We start from the raw sequence: 22,724 nt of genomic DNA on the forward strand, positions 1-22,724 counted from the left end.
CTCTGTGGGGACACCCCTGTCTCATCTGTCCCCCGCTGGACACTGAGCGGCAGACAGAGCCTCTGTATTCTCAGGGTCTGGCACATGAGTGGTCAGTGCTTGCTGAAGAAGGAACTGCACTGAATTACTTATCATGTGCTATTATTTTTAAAATTATAAAAAAACAGGCCATTATAAAAGAGGAGAAATCTAGGTATAACTCTAGGTTCCACGTTAGAAGAAAAGGTTCACTGTGTGAACTAGTCATAGTTGATGACAGGCCCTGCTACTTTCTACCCCTGCCCACTTCCTCCAAGAACAGGGTTTTCAAAGAAACCTTCCTAAGTGAGAGAAAGCTTAATCACAGCAGTGCTAATTATACAGGGAAATCAAGGAGAACACTCAGAGGGAAGCTTGTGTGACTCACTCAGCAGGGAAACCAGCTCCCTGTATACCTTTGGTACATTTACCTTTATTACATCAAAGAAAGTTTCCCCGTCATTCAGTGGAGGAGGGAAGGAGGAGAGGGTGTGGGCAGTTGCGTTTTCTCTAAGCTAAACCAACCTGTAATCTTAAGGGAGAGAATCTTAGGCGTCAATAAAACACTACTTTAAACTCCCCAATTTCTCTTTCACTGAAGAATGAAAGCTTAAATATACTGTGACATGGTTTTAAATATAAACAGGAAATTTTATCACTGTCTTATATATGAACCACTCTTATGCGTGTCATAGTTAATAGAATACACATTCTTATGTGTATTATAGGTAAGCAGAACTGTGCTTCGATGATACAGTCAACCAAACAGTAACTAACATAAGGAAGAGGTAGATTCATACTTTAGAAAGTATTCCATGTCATATCCCTCCCTCCCCAACAAACTCATAAGCTAAACTTCTGTTAAATAGAGTTATAACCAATAAGAAGCATATCACCTGTCTAGGGGTTTTTAAATACAGAAAAACAAAAAATAGTTTCTGTTCAAGGATCCAAATTTAAGTCACATCAGTTGCTTCTATGAGATGCAAAGAAATGAGAACTTTTCATTCACTTGCAAAGGTCAAAGTTTTTCAAAAGAGAAAATTTTCATTCTCAACAAGGAAGAAACCCATGTAAATACAGAAACCAAAACTGTGAATTCTCTTAATAATTAGAAAAGTTAATGTATGAATGATTTTAAGATACAAGAGTACTTACTATAAGTTGTTCTTCCTTTTCCCCAGTCTCTTTAATTATTATTTCAATCTCCTGATTCAATCCTTCCACACTATTCCGGAACCGGGAGCCTGTTGATTTGGTGATGGGAATTACTGGAATAAGTGCACTCTTTGGAACAGGAGCCTTAAGAAAAAGTGGTGGAGGCGGGAGAAGATACACTTAATACTACCTTTAAGTTCTCTAGATGGAAGCATACTTCCATTTGACATGGGTAACTCTAAAATAAATCAAAATAAAATCTATAGGCCTCACAAAAACTGTGAAAAACCAAACCTGCTCCTTGGTATACACGAAATATAATTTAAAGCCAAAACCCCAGACAATCAAGGGAGAATTTCAGAAGTTTATTCACATCTATGAGGGACTATAAAGGGTATAGAGATAAAGGAAAATACTAAAAGAATGTTAACCTCAGATATTCCTTTATAACAGAGTTCAGGTTTCAGAACATAACTTTAAAGTCCTCTAGTGCCATAATTATATATATTCCAGGAAATAAACAACAAACAGTAATTTATCAAAAAAAAAAATATTTTGGTGGAAAAATAAAATCACTTCCAAAGTCCATACACAGTAGCAAGATTACAGAATAACTTCCCTGTGAAATTTATTTGTACTGTCATTGTAATGATATTAATATGTTTTGCTCCAAAGTCTATCTCTAATTTTTTTTTAAAAAAATTTCCCACTGGCACAGTATTACTTTTGAAAAGAAATATCTGATTATATTACAGGATGTCACTTGGTTTCCTGACAAATACTCAAAATAAAATATGAAACGAGAATTGCGAGGTATCTGCCGAAGTTCACAGCAACAGTGTGCCAGAAGATCATCTTGTATTGTCCTGCTGTCAGGTAAAGAAATGTGATTAATTCATCCTTCATTTAGGGAGGTTTCTTTGGAAAACCTCCCTCTCAGAGAAAAGTGGAGGCAAGGAAACAAAGGTAGTAACAGGGCCTCTAATCAGTTACCACTAGTTTCATTCGATAACCTTGTTGTCTGACACAGAACTTAATGTTAAACCTGTATTTCTCCTTTTTTATTCCTGCACACCTTTGTAATTAAAAAAGAGCGAGAGAGAGAGAGAGAGAAAAAAAAGCACAACACAAAAATCCTGGGAAATCAAAGCAAGACATTTGTTAGAAAAAAAGTCAAAGGGAAATCAAAGGGAAAGCTTCAATCTGGAGTGCTGAGGCAGCACTTCTTCATTGCTTAGTTATGTTGGGCCCCGAGTCTCACCTTCCTCACGTGTAATATGAGAACACGGCACTCCACCTCAGAGTGGTTCTGAGAATGAAACGAGAGGACAGGGGTGCAGTGCCTGGCCCAGAACAGATGGATCCTCAGTAAACAACAGCTACAATTTTTATTTTGTGTTTTCCCTATTATGTATTTGTGTTTTCCCTATTTTATTCTTCTCTTTCCATAAATTTTTTCAAGTACCATTTTCTTCTACATATGGAATCTTCTAACTTTCCTGCTTTTCAATCCTTCTGTTCCCCAGTCTTCTCCCCATACCCTCAAGCTTCTCATATTACTTATTTCCTTTTCACTTCCATCTCTCTTCTTTCTGTCCCATCTTCTAGTCTCAATATCCACTATCAAAGGAAGGAATATGACAAATCTTAAGTTTAGATATTCTATAGTGTTTTATAGAGAAAATTTATATAATTAAATTTTTTTCAAGTCCACATCTTTGAGTCATTCTCTACATGGTAGATCTTTGGGGCACTGATGTACCATTTCCAAAATTGTTTGTTGAGGAAATCTTTGCCATATCTTTGCCATGAAATCAAGGCCATAGGTCTATTCTCTTGGTCTACTTCCTTTTCTCTGAAAACTTGTTCTGGTTAGACGCCTTCAGATTCCATGAGTGGTAACAACTCTCCACCCAACTTGGCAGGTGGCTGAAGCACAACAGCATCACAGATCAAGTACTGGTTGGAAAATAAAACCTGAATTCAATGACACTCTATACTTAACAAAATTTAAATTTCACATCACCTCGCGTCAGCTAAACTATAAATTCCAAGTAACAAAGAGTGGCCTATAAGAACAATGAGATTTTTAAAAGGTGAATGAGAGAATTATTTTGCAAATTTACAAACAGAAAATCATGAGAGTAAAACTTGATTAAAACTATTCATATAGGTCTTCAAAGGTTTAGCTCTCATATTTCTTTTGATTCCCTCTTTCTTCAAATAAAAACATAAATACTGCCTATATGGGAAAAGAATCTGAAAAAAAAAGAGTGGATATATGTATATGTATAACTGATTCACTTGCTGTACACCTGAAACTAACACAATAGTATAAATCAACTATACTCCAATAAAAATTAAAAAAAAACCAAAACACAAATACTATGTTCAGGGGGAAAAAAGCAACTAATTTCTCAGCATTTTCTGTTCTACCTATTGGAACAAAGTCTCATCTATCCCAAATATTTCACAAAAGTGGAGTTAAAGAACACTCTTCCTTTATCTCTGAAAGTTTATCTGACCAAGCCAATATATACATATGCAACACACACACATTTATATTTCACACACACAAAAAGACTATTCTTCCAAAATATCTAGAGTAAAAAGCTATACTTGGGTAGAGGAATCTCAGGTGATATATTTTTCTTTTAGATTATTTTTCTACAACCAACCTGAGAGGAGAAACTATGTCTTACTCATCTCCTTATTGCCACTGCCTAACAGAATCTAGAACAGACGTGATGCTTATTCGACAAGGCTGGTGTTATGAATTGAATATCTGTATCCCCTAAAATTCACATATTGAAGCCCTAACCCCCAATGTGCCTATATTTGGAGATGGGGGCTGTAAGGAAGTAATTAAGGTTAAATGAGGTCATAAGAATGGGGCCCTGATCCAACAGAATTGGTGTCCTTGTAAGAAAAGACACGGGAGAGCTCACTCACTTGTGCTCTTCTTCCTCTCCCCCTCCACACACACGCACCAAGGAAAGGCCATCTGAGCACATGAGAGGGCAGCCATCTGCAGCCCAAGGGGACATCTCACACCAGACACTAACCCTGCTGGCACCTTGATCTTGGACTTCCAGTCTCCAGAGCCATGAGTAAGTTAATTTCTGTTGTTTAAGCCACTCGAGCTTATGGTATTTCACTATGGTAGCCCATGCTGACTGATACACTCACCCTTAGTTTTAGTCTTCATTTTTAGTTTTCAACACTCTAAAGAGACTACTTAAACATAATCCTGAGATACAGTAGTTTGAGAGAACCTGAATATGGCCATAAAAACTTTACTCTGAGACACTATTTTTAAATGGCATTGTTTTCTTTATTGCAAAAGTAATAAATATTTACTGAAGAAAAATAAATGGGATTGTTACTAATTTGATAAATATCCCTCTATCTAGCCCTTTTCTTCTGTGCATAGACACTTTTAACCAGAAATAGATTGCAACTTGTGCTTTGTAACTTATTTTTTTACTTCCTATCTCCCTAATTTTACTTCCCAATTCCCTAATTCCTATTTCTTTCTATGCTTTAAAACTCTTATTTACCAAATCATTTTTTTTCTTTTTTTCCAAATCATTTTTATAGCTGCATAGTATTTCATTGTATAAGTGTATGAAGAAGTCAGTGTCCTGTTATTGGCCAAATAGTTTCCAATTTTTCACTATTCAAAAAAAATACTGGCAATTCCCTGGTGGTCCAGTGGTTAGGACTCTGCACTTTCACTGCCGACGGCTTGGGTTCAATCCCTGGTCAGGGAACTAAGATTTCGCAAGCCACGCAGCCCAGCCAAAAATAAAAAAAGGAAACAAACAAAAAAATGCTGCCATAAACATCCTCTTAGGTGAGTATTTGCACACATATGTAAATACTTCCTTAGGATACAATCCTGGAAGGACTAACAGCTCAAAATGCAAGAAAGATTTTCAGGATTTTGATTCATATTGCCAAACTGAACAGCAAAATATTTTTACTCCTTACAATATCTGCACCTCCATGTTCATTACCGCATTTATAATATTTACAATAACTATGACATGGAAACAACCTATGTGTCTGTTGATGAATGAATGGATAAAGAAAATGTGGAACACACATAAACGATGAAATATTATTCAGCCATGAAAGAAATCCTGCCATTTGCGACAACATGGATGGACCCTGAGAGCATTATGCTAAGTGAAATAAGTCAGACAGACAAATATTGTATACTGTATGTTCTCACTTATATGAGGAATCTAAAAAAAACCACAAACTCAAAAAATAAATTAAAAAAATTTTTAAATAAAAATAAAAGTAAACCACACTCATAGAAACAGAAGTAGATTGGTGGTTGCCAGGGGCAGATGGGTGGAGGAAATGGGTAAAGACAGTTAAGAATACAAACTTCCAATTACAAGATGAATATGTTCTGGGGATCTAATGTACAGCATGGTAACTATAGTTAACAACACAGTATTATATACTTGGAAGTTGCTAAGAGAGTAGATCTTAAAAGTTCTCACCAGAAAAGAAAAAACAGGTAACTACATGAGGTGATGGGTGTCTTAACTAATCTTACTGTGGTAATAATTTCACAATATATACATATACCAAGTCATCACACTGTATATCTTAAATACACAATGTTATTGTGTCAATTATATTTCTATAAAGCTGGGGAAAAAGGAAAAGAATGATACACGATTTCTTCAAAATTGCTTTTTAAAAAAACTTTTGCCCTATGAACGACACTGTCGAAAGAATGAAATACTAATTCAGACTGGGAAAAAATATTTGTAACTCACATAGTCAACAAAGGACTTGTATTCAGAATACATAAAGATATCTCAAAACTCAGTAATAAGAAAACGAACAGCCTGATTTAAAAATGGGCAAAATATTTGAACGTACACTTTACCAAACATGATATACAGATGGCAAATAACCATATGAAAAGATGTTCACTAGGGTAATGCAAATTAATATCAAGATGTAATGTCACTACACACCTATTTGAATAGCTAAAATAAAAAATACTGACAATACCAAGTGCTGATGAGAAAGCAGAGCAAAGGAGATACTCAAACACTGCTGTTGGGAATGCACAATGGTACAATCATTCTGGAAAAGTTTTCCAGTTTCTATTAAGTTCAAGATACAATTACTATATGAACAAGCAATCCCATTCCTGAGCATTTTCCCTAGAAAAATGAAAATTAATGTTTATGCAAAATTCTGCAAGGAAATGATTATAGCAATTTTCTTCATAATCTCCAAAAACTCCTCAGCAATAAAAGAGAATAAACTATTGATATACACAACTTGGATAAATCACAAAGGCACTACTGCTGAGTAAAAGAAGACAGTCTTGGGCTTCCCCGGTGGCGCAGTGGTTGGGAGTCCGCCTGCCGATGCAGGGGACGCGGGTTTGTGCCCCGGTCTGGGAAGATCCCACATGCCGCGGAGCGGCTGGGCCCGTGAACCGTGGCCGCTGAGCCTGCGCGTCCGGAGCCTGTGCTCCGCAACGGGAGAGGCCACAGCAGTGAGAGGCCCGCGTACCGAAAAAAATAAAAAAGAAAACAGTCTCAAAAGATTACATACTGTACGATTCCATTCACAGGACATTCTCAAAAAGATTTAACACTAGAATGATGGAGAACAAATCAGTGATTACAGAGGTTAAGGAGGGGTGTGTGTGTATAAAGGGATAGCATGAGGAAATTTGGGGTGAGTGGTGGTGATGGAATTATTCTCACACAATATCCTGTGTCACAGTACCCTGACTGTGGTGAATGGTTACATGAATCTATACATGTATTAAAATTCATGTAGCTGTATGACAACACCCCCCAAAAAAGTCAATTTTACTATATGGTAATTGACAAACAAAAAGAAAAGTTACTAGCTAACAGAATCATTCTGAATCATGTTCTTTCTGTCTAATATTGTCTCCTTAGATCTTTGCCTAGAGAGAGCTATATGCTGAAATGGATGAAAGGTGGGAAGAATATCTTTTAAAAAGCAGTCCACAGGGCTTCCCTGGTGGTGCAGTGGTTGAGAGTCCGCCTGCCGATGCAGGGGACACGGGTTCGTGCCCCGGTCCGGGAAGATCCCACATGCCGCGGAGCGGCTGGGCCCGTGAGCCATGGCCGCTGAGCCTGCGCTCCGCAACGGGAGAGGCCACAACAGTGAGAGGCCCACGTACCGCAAAAAAAAAAAAAAAAAAAAAAAAGCAGTCCACAAATGACTTAGGGACCCCTCAAAAGTTAGGTATGTCCCTTTTAGGTGAGGTCAACTGAGTATTGACCAGCCCTGTCAGCTGCCTTTCACACACCCTATTCTTCAATCCTTCCATCTTAGTGCTACAAAGCCAGTAACTTCCCTTGCTTCCCGAAAGCCTCATCAGCAATCCAGCACTGGTTCACCCTGTGACAGAACTGTGATAAGGACAGAACAGGAAGAGGAAGGCAAACAGCAAAGGCCACTACTCCGTTCCATTCTTGTAAAAACTTGTATTCTCCACCCTCTGCCTTACTCTCATTCCAAGGTCTTCACTTTCCTACTTTTAACTTCAGTGAAATAATGCCTAAGAGAGTCACTGAAACTGGTTATTTCTCATCGGTCTTTTATATCACTAAGACCTATCACTAACACCTTGAAGGGAAAAAAAAAACTTTTAAAAACCTATTCTCACCCTCGTTTCCTTAGCAACAGAAGTAAAATCCCAAAGTATAATCTAACAAAAGGCTTAAAAAAAAAAAAACCCTCTCCAATTATATATGTACTTGCTGCAGGGATAAGAGTGGGAGAGTAAAGCTAAGAATATGTTTTGGTTCATGATGGGTCAAGGAAGGAAAGAAACTTTTCTTAAGGTAGTGGCAATAGAAAATAGAAAATAGTGAGGTGACAGGAAACTGATTTGGACTAAAGCACCTAGGGGTTAAAAGAAACCCACAGCTCACTAATCTGCAGTGGAGGGCACATTAGAACATTTCTGTCAGGCAGTCATCCTTCCTGTGCCTGGACTCTTCCTGTGTCAGGAAACAATGAGGAGACAGGGAACTGGTACAGACTAAGAAAGATCTCAGGAGTTATTAGTATATATACTAGAAATAGAACTTTTACTTTATTTTTTATACTGAGCGAAAGGTACTAAATTCCAAACTTAATTTCCTCTCCTAAATGTCACAAAACAACATAAATAATGGCTTGCTCTGGATGCCATTTTCAGGCTGCACTTGGTTTACAACTGTTAAAGTTATAGAAATGAGGAAGGAGAAGACTAGAAGGGGAAGAGGACCTGTCAAGGTTTCCGCAAAATGTTGACCATCCTGGATTTTAGAATCATAAAGATCTGTTAGTAAGCTTGCTAAGAACAGAAAGCTTAAGTTTCCTGGGTGTCATGTTGAGAAATGCACATAAGAGGAACCCACCAGTATAGTAACTAACTGTACATCTTGTTACTGCCTTTCCAGGCAGCTACAGAAGTCATAACCTACTCAATTGGTAAGAAGTTTTTCTCAAATGTAATCTAAATAGCAGCAAGTATTTATCAACAGTTTAATCTATTTAAGGCAAAAGAAAGGAAGGAAGGAAAAGAAAGAAAGAAAGAAAATGGCCACTTCCCTAAGGTCAACACACCATTTTAGATAAATGAAGCAAAGGTTCAACTGCAATTCATTTAACTAGCAAATAGCTATATGATTAAAAGAAAAAAAATCTACCCAAGCTGCCAGGGAAAGATTTTCTTCATTAAGCATACTGTTATTGTTCCAGAAATAAAAGATAATAATAGGCCTTTGATTTTACTCCTTACATAAACTATATTCTAAAATATCTAAAAATAACAAAAATGACTATACTTTAACTTTTATGCTTCATTTCAAGGGCTCTTAAGGAATTTTATGTGTGTGTATATAATTTATTTTTCCCATATCCACACAGCTTTCTGTAATAAAATCTACATTTCTAAATATAAATCAGTGTATGCAAATATAAGTGGGCTATCATATTAACTGAGAGGTCATCCTTAGATAGCTCTGAAAGGTTAAAAATCTTTCAATGTACTAAAGCAAAATCTACCTCTCCTAAGATCTATCCTTTGGAAACAACAAGGATCTCCTATTTTCTCAATTTTTGATTCTTTCTCCTCAAATCAGAATGTTTTCCATTCAATTAAGATTTCAATTAGGTGAATCACTGTTTTAATGTTTTTTTTCTATTTACATTCTCCATATATCTATATACATTACAGCTTAAAGATCAAATTCTGCATCAAAGCTGAGAAGTAACCAACAAAGAAAGAACCCCAAGAGAAGGGTTGGCTAATCCTGAATCTTCATTCAAGGTCAATCTACATTATAACTTAAGTTTCTGTTTCAAAGTGTGGGGATAAGACTGTGGTATGACACAGAGAGTCAGGAAAGATGGGAAGAACACCTACTGAAGCAGTAGCTGAGCAGGAAAAAGAAATATACAGTTAAATTTTCAAAGGAAGAAAAATGTGCCTTGATAGGCAAGTAGGATGGAAAAAGGTCTGTTCAGCAATTCAACAGAGATCTATGAGAGAAACATGAGCCAGAAACCCTAATATAACAGGGAGGTCAAAACTGATGTTTAGAATGGTTTTAAAAAAATTAGAAAGCACTGGAAAAAAAGCTTTCCAATCTTAAGGGCTTTTGTAGAGGGCCTCCATGTGGCCTTGATTCCTCCTGTCCTGTCAGCATTACTTTATTTCTGTCCTCCAGCAATCACTGTCCTTTCATCTGATATCCCCCTCTTAGCTCTTCTAAGCTACAAACTATACGCTATAATAAAGGTCACAGCTGAAGCACCTACTCTTGATTACTAAGTAGCAAAATCTTAAAACTTTCAAGAACAGCAATCATGTCCTGGACTGGCATACAAAGATTATACTGCAGAGCAGCAATTTTCTCTTGAAAGTGCAACGCCCCTCTCACTTCTCAGATGAAAATAGGTTTTTATCCCTTTCTACCTCACTATCCCTTTGCTCTCAAACCCTCCTAAGCTACTACAAAACTACAGCGTCCCAGCCCAGATAAAGAAATAAAAAAATCCTATGGGAGGGCTTTCTTGCTTGAGGCTATAACAACCAGAAACACCTGCATGATTTTTAAATTCTCACTCCTAAATTAGTTTAAGCAACTGTGAAGATGCTGCATCTCCCACTCCTCTGTTACTAATATCTGACTCTAATCATCAATCAAACAATCCTGAAATGTATTAGTTACATCTTCTAATGAGAATATTTCTTGAAATACTCCTTAAAAATATGATACCGTAAGTATCCGAGGGCTCTGTCAATTCTGGAAACCACTGACATGTGAAAAGATTCTCTCTCCTAAAAAACTTAGCAGCATTTATTCTTCATAACAAATAGTTCCCCACCCCCCAAATTTCCAGGGAAAGAACCACTCAAAAAGGTATGTGAGAATTCTTTTCTAACTGCAAAAATCCATTGTAAGCCCAAGAAAAAGATCTTTTGTTAACCAGTGGTTATAGACTATGAGCTATCAGCAGAGCAATACTGTCCTTGATCATTAAGGGATACTAAAGGAATTTCCCAATAATCTTCTCCAAACAAAAAAACCCCTCCAAACCAAAAATCTGTAATAACTTGGAAAGGCTCTGAAGAGAAAAGTTAAAGAGCCCCCCCAAATATTCAAACTTCTTAACCAAATAATGGAAAATGTACCCCTAGGAAAGTATAAATATATAAAAAGTTTTAAGCACACAGGAACTGGACCCAACTAAATAGCCAAAATTAGGGAAATGCTCTACAGAATCTGAAACATTAAAAATGTTCCTGAAGCATCTGTAATAACAAACATTTTTCCACATTAAGTAAAATTTTTTAAATATATAAAGTCTAACATATGGTAGGATCTCAACAAGGAATGAGAAAGGAAAAAGAAGAAAAAATGTAAGGAATAGCTGTCTTTAAAGAGTGAGACTCTGGATGATATTTTTCCTATTTGATTTAAAAAAAATAACACCTTGATTGAGACAATCTTTTTATTTGACTTTTTTAGTTTCTACAATTTTTGTAATAAGCATGTAAATATTTTTATGATAATAAAAGCTTTAGAAAATAACTTCCAATATGAAATTGGCAGAGAAGCCTAGTGAAAAATCCAACTGGAAGCGACTTAAGATCTACTGAGCAGTTATTATGGGTCAAGAATTGCATTAACTGTTTTACAACATTCTATCGCATTTAAACCTCAGTATAACACAATAACAAGTAATACTATAACGCAGAGAGAACCCGAGGAACTTCATACAGCCAACAAGAAGCAGGACCCAGATTTAAACTAAACAGTCTGATCTCAGGGCACCTGTGCTCATCCTCTAGCTACATGATCTCCCAGGTTACTTTTGGGTTCTGTGTTAGCATCTAATCTATTATTTCCAGACAATTATATTTGTACTTTATCTACTTATTTTTTATGTTGGTTGGTAGATTTTTTTTGCATCAGCTTATTGAAAAATAATTCACAATACCATAAAACTTACTCGTTTAAAGTGTACAACTTTTGCTTCTGAATGGTTATTGAACAGAGTTGTACAACCATTACCACAATTGATCTTAGAATCACACCAAAAATAAGTCCCTCACCCATTACCAGTCACTCTCTATTTCCCCCCAACTTTCCCAGCTCTAGGCAACCACCAATCTACAACCTGTCTCTATGGGTTTGCTTATTCTGGACATTTCATGTAAGTGAAATCATATAATATGTGTTCTTTTGTGCCTGGCTTCTTTCACTTAGCATAATGCTTTCAAAGTTCACCCATATGGTAGCATGTACCAGTACTCCATTTCTTTTTATGACTGAATAATATTCCATTGTATGGATATACTGCATTTTATTTTATTTTATTTTTTTTATTTTTTTTTGCGGCACGCGGGCCTCTCACTGTTGTGGCCTCTCCCATTGCGGAGCGCAGGCTCCAGACGCGTAGGCTCAGCGGCCATGGCTTACGGGCCCAGCAGCTCCGCCGCATGTGGGATCTTCCCGGACCAGGGCACGAACCCGTGTCCCCTGCAACGGCAGGCGGACTCTCAACCACTGCGCCACCAGGGAAGCCCTACTGCATTTTATTTATCCATTCATTGGTTGATGGACATTTGGGTCGTTTCCAAATTTTGGCTACTGTGAGCCACACTGCTATGAACATTTGTGTCCAAGTTTTTATGTAAACGTATGTTTTCAATTCTCTTGGGTACACACCTTGGAGAGCAAGTGCTGGGCTATAAAGGAACTCTATGTTTATTTAGCCTTTTGAGGAACTGCCAGGATGTTTTCCAAAATGGCTGCACCGTTTTACATTCCTATCAGCAATAAGGGTTCCAATTTCTCCAAATCCTTACTAACACTTGTTATCTGTCTTTTTAGTTTTAGCTATCCTAGTGGGTATGAAATAGTATCTCACTGGAATGTGTATGCATTTCCTTATTGACAAATAATGCTAAGTATCTTTTTCACATACTTACTGGCTATCTGTATATCTTCCTTGGAGACCTCTCTGTTTAGATCCTTTGCCCATTTTCAAATTGGGTTGTTTTGTCTTTTCATTATTGAGTTGCAAGAGTTCTTTATATATTTTAGATACAAGTGCTTTATCAGATATATGATTTATATATATTTTTGCCTATTTTGTGGAATGTCTTTTCACTTTTTTGATGGTGTCCTTTGAAGCACAAAAGTTTTCAACTTTGATAAAGTGCAATTTATGTACTTTTTCTATTGTTGCTCGTGCTTTTGTTGTCATATCTAACAAACCATTGCCTAATCCTATGTCACATTTATGCCTATGTTTTCATCTAAGAGCTTTTAGTTTTAGCTCTTATATTTAGGCCTTTGACCATTTTGAGTTACTTTTGTACATGATGTGAGGAAGGTAGATATATTTTTTAAATCATGTTTTAAAGGCTAGAATTGGCCTTATCTTTTACTCCTATGTCTCCATCATTCCCATCTCATCAACCATCAGCTAACAAAGTTTAAAAACTCAGACTCTGAAGTCAAAATGCCTAGATTAGAATCCCAGTTCTGTCTCATATGACCTTGAACAAGATACTTGATCTCTCTGGGCCTTAATTCCTTGCCTGTAAATTGGGGATAATAACAATCTCCACCTCAAAGATGAGCATTAAATGCTAATAATATATCCAAAACTAGAGTAGACTGCTTTCCATATTGTAAGCACTTAATAGACTTCAATTATTAATTATTAGTTTCTAAATATCACTCAGGTTTGTCCACTCTCTCCAGCTCCACAATTTCTCCCTTACTTTATTTCACCATCATTTCTTACGTGGATTATAAATCTATTCTCAAATGGTCTCCTGCCTCTAATCTTGTCCTCTTGCAAATTCATTCTCTACTCTGAACCCATAATGATCATGACAAAATGTGTATCTGATCACCTATCAACCCCCTGAATTGTAGAAAATTCTCTGGTGCCTCAAGGACAAAGTCCAAATTTCTTAACAACTGAGACACGAAGACTTTCAGATCTGGCTACTATTTACCTCTCTAGCCTAATCTCTTACTACCACCCCTACCTGAAGCCATGATTTCTTATACGTCCAGAAAATTGGCTAAATTCTACTTATCCTTCAGGGACCACTTAGACACCACTTTCTCTAGAAGTCTTTCTAGATGGCTCATGGCCAGTCCAAGGATAAATATCCCTTCTATAGCACTCTGAACACTCCCTGATCAACACACTCAATACACTGTGTAAAAATTAACTGTTTACTTACATCTATTTGAGATTTGGTGGGGAGAAAGCCCCAATATTTCATTTATCGCTGCATCCCCTTATGAGTACTACAGTACGAGTTATATGGCAACATTTAATATATGTTACGTGGATGGAGGAATAGCCTCAAAGCATACGTATCTCAAATTGGTACTTTCTCCACGAGAGACAGAACCCACTAAACAAAGCCACACTCATGACTTACTGAATGATATTTTCATGTTCACAGTCTCAAAGTTTCAATTAAATATGAATACTACTACCATAGCTATCATGATGCACACGTGCCTGATCTCTGATTGGCTATTAACACTAAAGCAAGTCAAGTAGTCAAAATGTTTGTTGTGTCAAGTGTACAAAAGTCAAGCTACATGAATTTATTTTTCAAGTTACTATATTTTCTAGTCCTCACCTTCTCCACAGAGACATTTTAGAATTAGACAAAAATGAAGTTCATGCAAACTTCAATAATCTTTATGAAGCAAATTCAACTTGCAAGGGAAAAAACGAAGAAAATTTTGGATAATTTTATTGCTTTAATTGCTAATTTTAATGCAACTTTAAAAAAAATCACTTCAGAAAGTTATAAACTGCTAAAACCCATCACTTAATTCAATAAAACTCAATCTTAACCTCTATTCTACTTGGAGTAAAAATATGGATTGGAAATAGGAATTGGACTTATCTCTTAGAAACACATCTAAATTATTTATGGATGAATTAAAGAGAAAGTGGAAGGTTGGCAAATTCACCTGTAAAACCATGTGGGTCTGTAGCCTTTGAGAGTGAGCGGAATAATTAGTATTCCAACTTTGACAATTATTAATCTATTCAAACTTTTCATTTCTTGTTTTGTCAATTTTGCATTTTCTATTTCTCCAAATATAAATGCAGTTTGTTTAGGTTTTTAAATGCGTTAATGTATATTCGTATGTTATAACTAAAAATGCCTTATATATGGAAAAAAGCTATTGGAAACTACAATCAAACTATAAATTTGTGGAATCAAATTTGACCCATGGGGCTTCCCTGGTGGCACAGTGGTTGACAGTCCGCCTGCCGATGCAGGGGACACGGGTTCGTGCCCCGGTCTGGGAAGATCCCACATGCCGCGGAGCGGCTGGGCCCGTGAGCCATGGCCGCTGAGCCTGTGCGTCCGGAACCTGTGCTCCGCAATGGGAGAGGCCACAACAGTGAGAGGCCTGTGTACCGAAAAAAAAAAATTGACTCACGCATCAATATTTTAAGACACAATTAATTTGAAAAAAATATGTACCTCTACCCATACCTTCTCTTGAAAACAATCCACATACACTTGACAATCATCAGAAGCTATCAACCTGTAAGTGGAGCTGGCAAACTATTTCTTGCTCTCTCCTTGCTAAGGGACCTCATCTAATTTCAATTCAGTTTAAGAGAAATGTTCTGTGAGTGAGCCATCAGGAGCAGTTCATAGAGTTCAATTAAAGAATCAAAGCAGTTAAAGATTTTGCCTACTAAAAGACTTTATGCTCCAGGTATTATTATTATCCTCTCTCTTCACATGAGGAAACTGAGACTTAGAACAGGTTACTTATCCAGGGTCTGGTTCCACAGCCAATGATTATGTCTATTATTCTGCCTCCAATATACTAAACTGATAAAGACGAAAATATAGTAAACCAACATACGTAACTAGCTATAATTCCTAGAAGTCATATCACAGATCACTGAAGGAAAATATCATTTTGTCAACTTAATATTCTGGTTTTTTTTTTAAATGAAGGCTGTGATTGAGTATTTAATTACTGTTTCAAATATAGTTTTAGACATTTTTATCCTGAATAGTTACCTATGAAATAACATATCACCAGGAAAACAACAAATCCCTTGTCTGGATTTTATGGTATCTGTGCTCCTACCTGACACTGGTTAATAGCTGCATGGTTGCCATGGAATGGAGACTGTCTTTCTTTATCTCGATGATGCCGACTGCTGTGTTTACTTCTCTGCAACTGCTGGCGTAATTTTGCAATCTGAAAAAGGGAAAAATAACAAGTATGTCAGAGTGTTTTCCACATTACATAAAACATACCCATGCTTAATAAGAACCAGTAAAATTCAGCCTTAATAAATCTCTTGAGTTTTTAAACCATCCCACAAAAATCTGATTTATTGTAAAAAATTTATATATATATATCTATATACACATATAGATATACACACACACATCTGTATATGCATAAATGTATATCTTTCTTTCAAAGAAAAAATTATGTTCCAACACTATTCTGAGCCTTTAAGCTTCCCAAGTACTAAACAAATGAAATTTTTAGCATTTAGAATAAATTATATTATACATTATAGCTTTCACAAAGAATTCAAAAATAAGGATAAGTATTCTCTCATTTTACTTACGAGTCACATTTTATTTATAATTAGATTTCTTTAACAAACACCTAACCTTCAACAGCTCCAAAAAGTAAACAGTATTATTTAAAAACCAACTCAAGCTCCCCAGGCTCTGGGAGGTTCCTGGAGATGTGCTGTCCACTGAGCATAATCAAATTATGAATAAACATAATAAACATCAGCTCTGTTAAAAAAAATCAACTCAAGCCATGAAATGCATTCAGATACAATCTGTAAATAACAAATACAATTTCAATCAATATCCTATATTATTCTTTGACTGAATTTTTCTGTTTTATTGCTACATTATGTATAAAATGCAAATGTCCTAATTATAGGCACAAAAAATGTTAATCATAGCACAGGGCCATAATCAACTTGGTTATACTGGGTTACTGAAATTCAGAAATACTACCACTGTATATAGAAATAGTAAGTGTGAATTTGTTGTATCACTGCAATCTTATACATTTGATATTTATATTAACAGCTATGGACTCTCATTAAAAATAAAGAAAAACATATAATCAAGTAACTTATGCATACATTTCCCCATTCAAATCTTTATTCAACATAATAACTTTTTCTGTTATTTCTCAAGTAAACAAAACCACCAAAAAAAAACCAAAAAAAAAAAATTAAAAAACAATGGAAACTGACAAATCTTTGCTGCTCACAACTTCAAGGAACTAGTCAACGAAGGGATCAAATTTCCACACCCACTTCCTTGGAACCATTTCTCTGACCTCCTTAAGTTGATCTGTGCTGCCCCACGACGCTGAACGCTTGTGAGACCCTTTCTTCTTTTCAGAGTACTCTTCAGCCCATGCACTCTCTGTCTATAATGGGAAAAAGAAGGAAGAGGTTTTAATAAAATAATTAATCATTTAACAATAATGAATGCCACATTTGCGACAACACAGACGGACCTTGAGGGTATTGTGCTAAATGAAGTCAGACAGAGAAAGACAAATACCATATGATCTCACATGTGGAATCTAAAAAAACAAACAAACAAACAAACTCATAGAAAAAGAAATCAGATTTGTGGTTACCAGAGCTGGGGGTCAGCAGAGGGGGAATAGGATGAAGGTGGTCAAAAGGTATAAACTTCCACTGAAAGATAAATAAGTACTGGGGATGTAATGTACAACCCAATGGCTATAGTTAACACTTGCTGTATCGTACATCTGAAAGTAGCTAAGAGAGTAGATCCTAAAAGTTCTCATCACAAGAAAAAGAAAAGTTTTTTGGTAACTCTATGAGGTGATGGATGTTAACTAAGCTTACTGTGGTGATCATTTTGCAATATATGTATGTCAAGTCATTATGCTGCATACCTTAAACTTATATAGTGCTATATATCAGTTATATCTCAATAAACCTGAGAACATTTTCCCTTTCTAAATAAAAAGGTATACCATATTTTTCTATTACAAAATACATTCCTATTACAGAAAAATTAGGTATTAGAAAATATTTTAAATAACACAAATTACCCATAATTTTTAGTATCAGTTACGTAATTGCAATATTTTAGCCTATTTCTTTCAATTCTCTAATAAAAATTAGTTGTTGTTTTTTTTTTTTTTTTTTTGCTGTACGCAGGCCTCTCACTGCTGTGGCCTCTCCTGTTGCGGCACACAGGCTCCGGGCACACAGGCTCCGGACACGCAGGCTCAGTGGCCATGGCTCACGGGCCCAGCCGCTCCGCGGCATGTGGGATCTTCCCGGACTGGGGCGCAAACCCGTGTTCCCTGCATCGGCAGGCAGACTCTCAACCACTGCGCCACCAGGGAAGCCCAAAAAATTAGTTATTATTATATAATTATAAGCATAGCATTTTTTGAACAAATGCATACTAATAATAGCTAACATTCCTGTGATCTTACTATGTGCTAGGCACTGTGCTTTATGAAAGTACAGTGAAAGGTCTTCACTGTATTATCTGATTTAACACATACAAAAAGTTCTACAAGTTCTGCAGATAAGGAAGTTGTGACAATGAGAGGTTAGATAAGTTGCCTAAGGTCTCACAGCTGGGAAGTGGCAAAGCCAAAGATATAAACCTAAGACTCCAGAGTTTCTAATCTTAACCTCTAAATTTCGTTTTTTCTTGCTTTAAATATTTGCAGAGTACAGCCTCAAAAATGTTAAATTCTTAGTGGTTACACAAAATCCAGAACTTAAAAACATTGTATCAGAAAAAAAAATATTATTCTTGGCATATGAAAATATGCTCAACCTCATCCCATAACAAGAGAAATGCAAGTTAAAACTTCACTGAGACTGGGCAATTTGATCACATACACCCTCCTCCATTGTTGGTGGAATGTAAAATTAGTACAGCCTTTATGGAAGGTGATTTCGTAACTGCTGTCAAAGTTACAAATGCACATACTGTTTGACACAACCACCCATATTTTGGTAATTTATACTGCAGATGTACAAATTTACACCTTTATGTACAAAATGACATATATTATTCCCTATAGCACTGTTTTTATACAAGATTAGAAAAATGTAAATAGAGGATTGGCCAAATAAATTATGGCTTATCTTTACAACAGAATAATACACAGCTATAAAAATGGATAAGGAAATCTACACTGTACTAATACAAAATAATCTCCATGAGATACTGTTAAATGAAAAACTAAAGGCTCGGACTTCCCTGGTGGCACAGTGGTTAAGAATCCGCCTGCCAATGCAGGGGACACGGGTTTGAGCCCTGGTCTGGAAAGATCCCACATGCCGCGGAGCAACTAAGCCCGTGTGCCACAACTACTGAGCCTGTGCTCTAGAGACCACGAGCCACAACTACTGAGTCCACATGCCACAACTACTGAAGCCCACACACCTAGAGCCCGTGCTCTGCAACAGGAGACGCCACCGCAATGAGAAGCCTGTGCACCCCAACCAAGAGTAGCCCCTGCTAGCCGCAACTAGAGAACGCCTGCGCACAGCAACGAAGACCCAACACAGCCAAAAATACGTGTAAATGTAAATAAATAAAATTTTTAAATACTATTTAAAAAAAAGAAAAACTCAAGGCTCGGTACAGTATGTATAGCAACTACCTTTATATATAGGAGTGCTAGAAAGAATATACACATGTGTAAAGTACATCTGGAAGAATACACATGGTAACAAAAGAATCTGTTATCAGTGGCTGCCTCATGGGAAGAAGATACCTCTCAAATTTTGTACTTTTATGAATGAATGTAAAGCCTATTCAAAATAATACCTCTTTATATATAAGATGGAAAAAAACTTTTAAGGGGAAATTCTTCTATATGGATAGAATGGTGTCCTTAAGTGAAAACAAAGTTGCAGAAGAATGTATACAATATGCTATCTTGTGTTTAAGGAAAAAAAAAATCACCTTTCTGGGGGACAACCTCCAGGGAAATAAGTGATTTAGGCAAGGATCATCAATGGACACTAAAACCATTAAGTGAAAGGTACTAGGGAACAGGATATTCACGTAATGCAAAAAAGTATTCTACAGTTACTTGCTAATTCAAAAAGAATAAAGTATCTCCTTTACAAATATGTAGTATAATTCATAAAATAACATAAAATAACAATGTTTTTAAGACCAAAAGAAAGTATGAGATGAACTGTGCTAAATTAAAAGGAAGTGGGCTTCCTGGTTGCATGGTGGTTAAGAATCCGTCTGCCAATGCAGGGGACATGGGTTCCAGCCCTGGTCTGGGAAGATCCCTCATGCTGCGGAGCAACTAAGCCCGTGCTCCACACTACTGAGCCTGCACTCTAGAGCCTGTGAGCCACAACTACTGAGCCCACGTGCCACAACTACTGAAGCCCACACGCCTAGAGCCCGTGCTCCGCAACAAGAGAAGCCACCACAATGAGAAGCCCGCTCACCACAACAAAGAGTAGCCCCCACTCACTGCAACTAGAGAAAGCCCGTGCACAGCAATCAAGACCCAATGCAGCTAAAAATAAATAAATATAATTAATTAAAAGGAACTAAGAGAAAGCAAGTACAATGCATGAATCTCAGACTGGATCCTGGTGAAAGGAAGGAAGGAAGGAAGGGATCTTGGGTAAACTTTAACATGAACTGGATTTGGGTGTTACATGATATTATGTAATTATTAATTTTCCTAGGTAAGCTAATGCTACTGTGATTATATAGAAAATACCCTTATTCTTAGAAGATACATGCTGAAAGATTAGGGATAAAGTGTCATGACATCTGCAACACACTTTCAGAAAGCAGAGAAACACACACATAAAAATACAAAGATTGGTAAAGCAAATATGGCTATGTTTAAAACTGTTGAATCTAATGACAGCTGTCATACCCTTCCAATTTTTTGGTATGTTGAACATTTAATTAGTAAAAAGTTAAAACGGGGAAAAAACCCCAGAATCTTAAGTCATATCAACTGACGTTTTATAAAATCCACTTAGGACAATTCCATACAGAAATAATTCTATCAAAAAGTATTAGACCTTTAATCCATTTTGAGTTTATTTTTGTGTATGGTGTTAGAGAACATTACAATTTCATTATTTTACATGTAGCTGTCCAGTTTTCCCAGCACCACTTATTGAAGAGACTGTCTTCCCTCCATTGTATATTCTTGCCTCCTCTGTCATAGATTAGTTGACCATAGCTGCGTGGGTTTATCTCTGGACTTTCTATCCTGTTCCATTGATCTATATTTCTGTTTTTGTGCCAGTACCATACTGTCTTGATGACTGTAGCTTTGTAATATAGTCTGCAGTCAGGGAGCCTGATTCTTCCAGCTCCATTTTTCTTTCTCAATATTGCTTTGGCTATTTGGCATCTTTTGTGCTTCTATACAAATTGCAAGATTTTTTGTTCTAATTCTGTGAAAAAATGCTATTGGTAATTTGATACGGAATGCATTAAATCTGTAGATTACTTTGGGTAGTACCGTCATTTTGACAATATTGATTCTTCCAATCCAAGAACATGGTACATCTCTCAACCTGCTTGTGTCATCTTTGATTTCTTTCATCAGTATCTGATAGTTTTCTGAGTACAGGTCTTTTGCCTCCTTAGGTAGGTTTATTCCTAGCTATTTTATTCTTTTTGATGTGATGGTAAGTGGGATTGTTTCCTTAATTTCTCTTTCTGATCTTTCATTGTTAGTATATAGGAATGCAAGAGATTTCTGTGTATTAATTTTGTATTCTGCAACTTTATCAAATTCATAGATGTAAGACCAGATACTATAAAACTCCTAGAGGAAAACAAAGGCAGAACACTCTCTGACATAAATCGCAGCAAGATCTTTTTTGATCCACCTCCTAATGTGAAAATAAAAACAAAAACGGGACCTAATGAAACTTCAAAGCTTTTGCACAGCAAAGGAAACCATAAACAAAACAAAAAGACAACCCACAGAATGGGAGAAAATATTTGCAAATGAAGTGACTGACAAGGGATTAATCTCCAAAACATACAAACAGCAGCTCAATATCCGAAAAAAGAAAAGGAAACCCCATCTAAAAATGGGCAGAAGACCTAAATAGACATTTGTCCAAAGAAGATATACAGATGGACAAGAGGCACATGAAAAGATGCTCAATGTCACTAATTATCAGAGAAATGCAAACCAAAACTATAATAAGGTATCACTTCACACCAGTCAGAATGGCCATCACCAAGAAATCTACAAACAGTAAATGCTGGAGAGGGTGTGGAGAAAAGGGAACCCTCCTACATTGTTGGTGGGAATGTAAATTGGTACAGCCACTATGGAGAACATAATGGAGGTTCCTTAAAAAACTAAAAATAGAGCTACCATATGATCCAGCAAAACCAATCCTGGGCATATATCTGGAGAAAACCATAATTCAAAAAGATACATGTACCCCAGTATTCATTGCAGCATACAAGCACTATTTACAATAGCCAGGATATGGAAGCAACCTAAATGTCCATCAATGGAGGAATGGACAAAGAAGATGTGACACAGATAATGCAATGGAATATTACTCAGCCATAAAAAAGAATGAAATAATGCCATGTGCACTGACACAGATGGACCTAGAGATTGTCATACTGAGCGAAGTAAGTCAGACAGAGAAAGACAAATATCATATGATATTGCTTATATGTGGAATCTAAAAAAATGGTGCAAACGAACCTACTTACAAAACAGAAACAGAGTCACCGATGTAGAAAACAAACTTATGGTTACCAAGGGGCATGGAGGGGAGGGAAAAATTGGGAAATTGGGATTGACATATGCACACTACTATATACAAAACATAACTAATAAGAACCTACTATATAGCACAGGGAACTCTACTCAGTACTCTGTAATGACCTATATGGGAAGAGAATCTAAAAAAGAGTGGATATA

General features: G+C 36.5%; 1 protein-coding gene across 1 annotated transcript in view; it reads right to left on the reverse strand.

Annotated features, from left to right (window-relative positions):
• The window catches only part of FAM117B (family with sequence similarity 117 member B), an 89,803-nt gene that overhangs the window by 13,361 nt on the left and 53,718 nt on the right, over positions 1-22,724 (reverse strand). Inside the window, exons 3-5 of the mRNA XM_060152296.1 lie at positions 17,100-17,192; positions 15,864-15,977; positions 1,177-1,320 (exon numbers count right to left, since the gene is read on the reverse strand). Coding sequence (XP_060008279.1) covers positions 1,177-1,320; positions 15,864-15,977; positions 17,100-17,192 — 351 coding nt within the window. The remainder of the gene's footprint in view (positions 1-1,176; positions 1,321-15,863; positions 15,978-17,099; positions 17,193-22,724) is intronic.

Source organism: Lagenorhynchus albirostris, chromosome 6 (assembly GCF_949774975.1).
Source record: "Lagenorhynchus albirostris chromosome 6, mLagAlb1.1, whole genome shotgun sequence".
Classification (NCBI taxonomy): Eukaryota; Metazoa; Chordata; class Mammalia; order Artiodactyla; family Delphinidae; genus Lagenorhynchus; species Lagenorhynchus albirostris.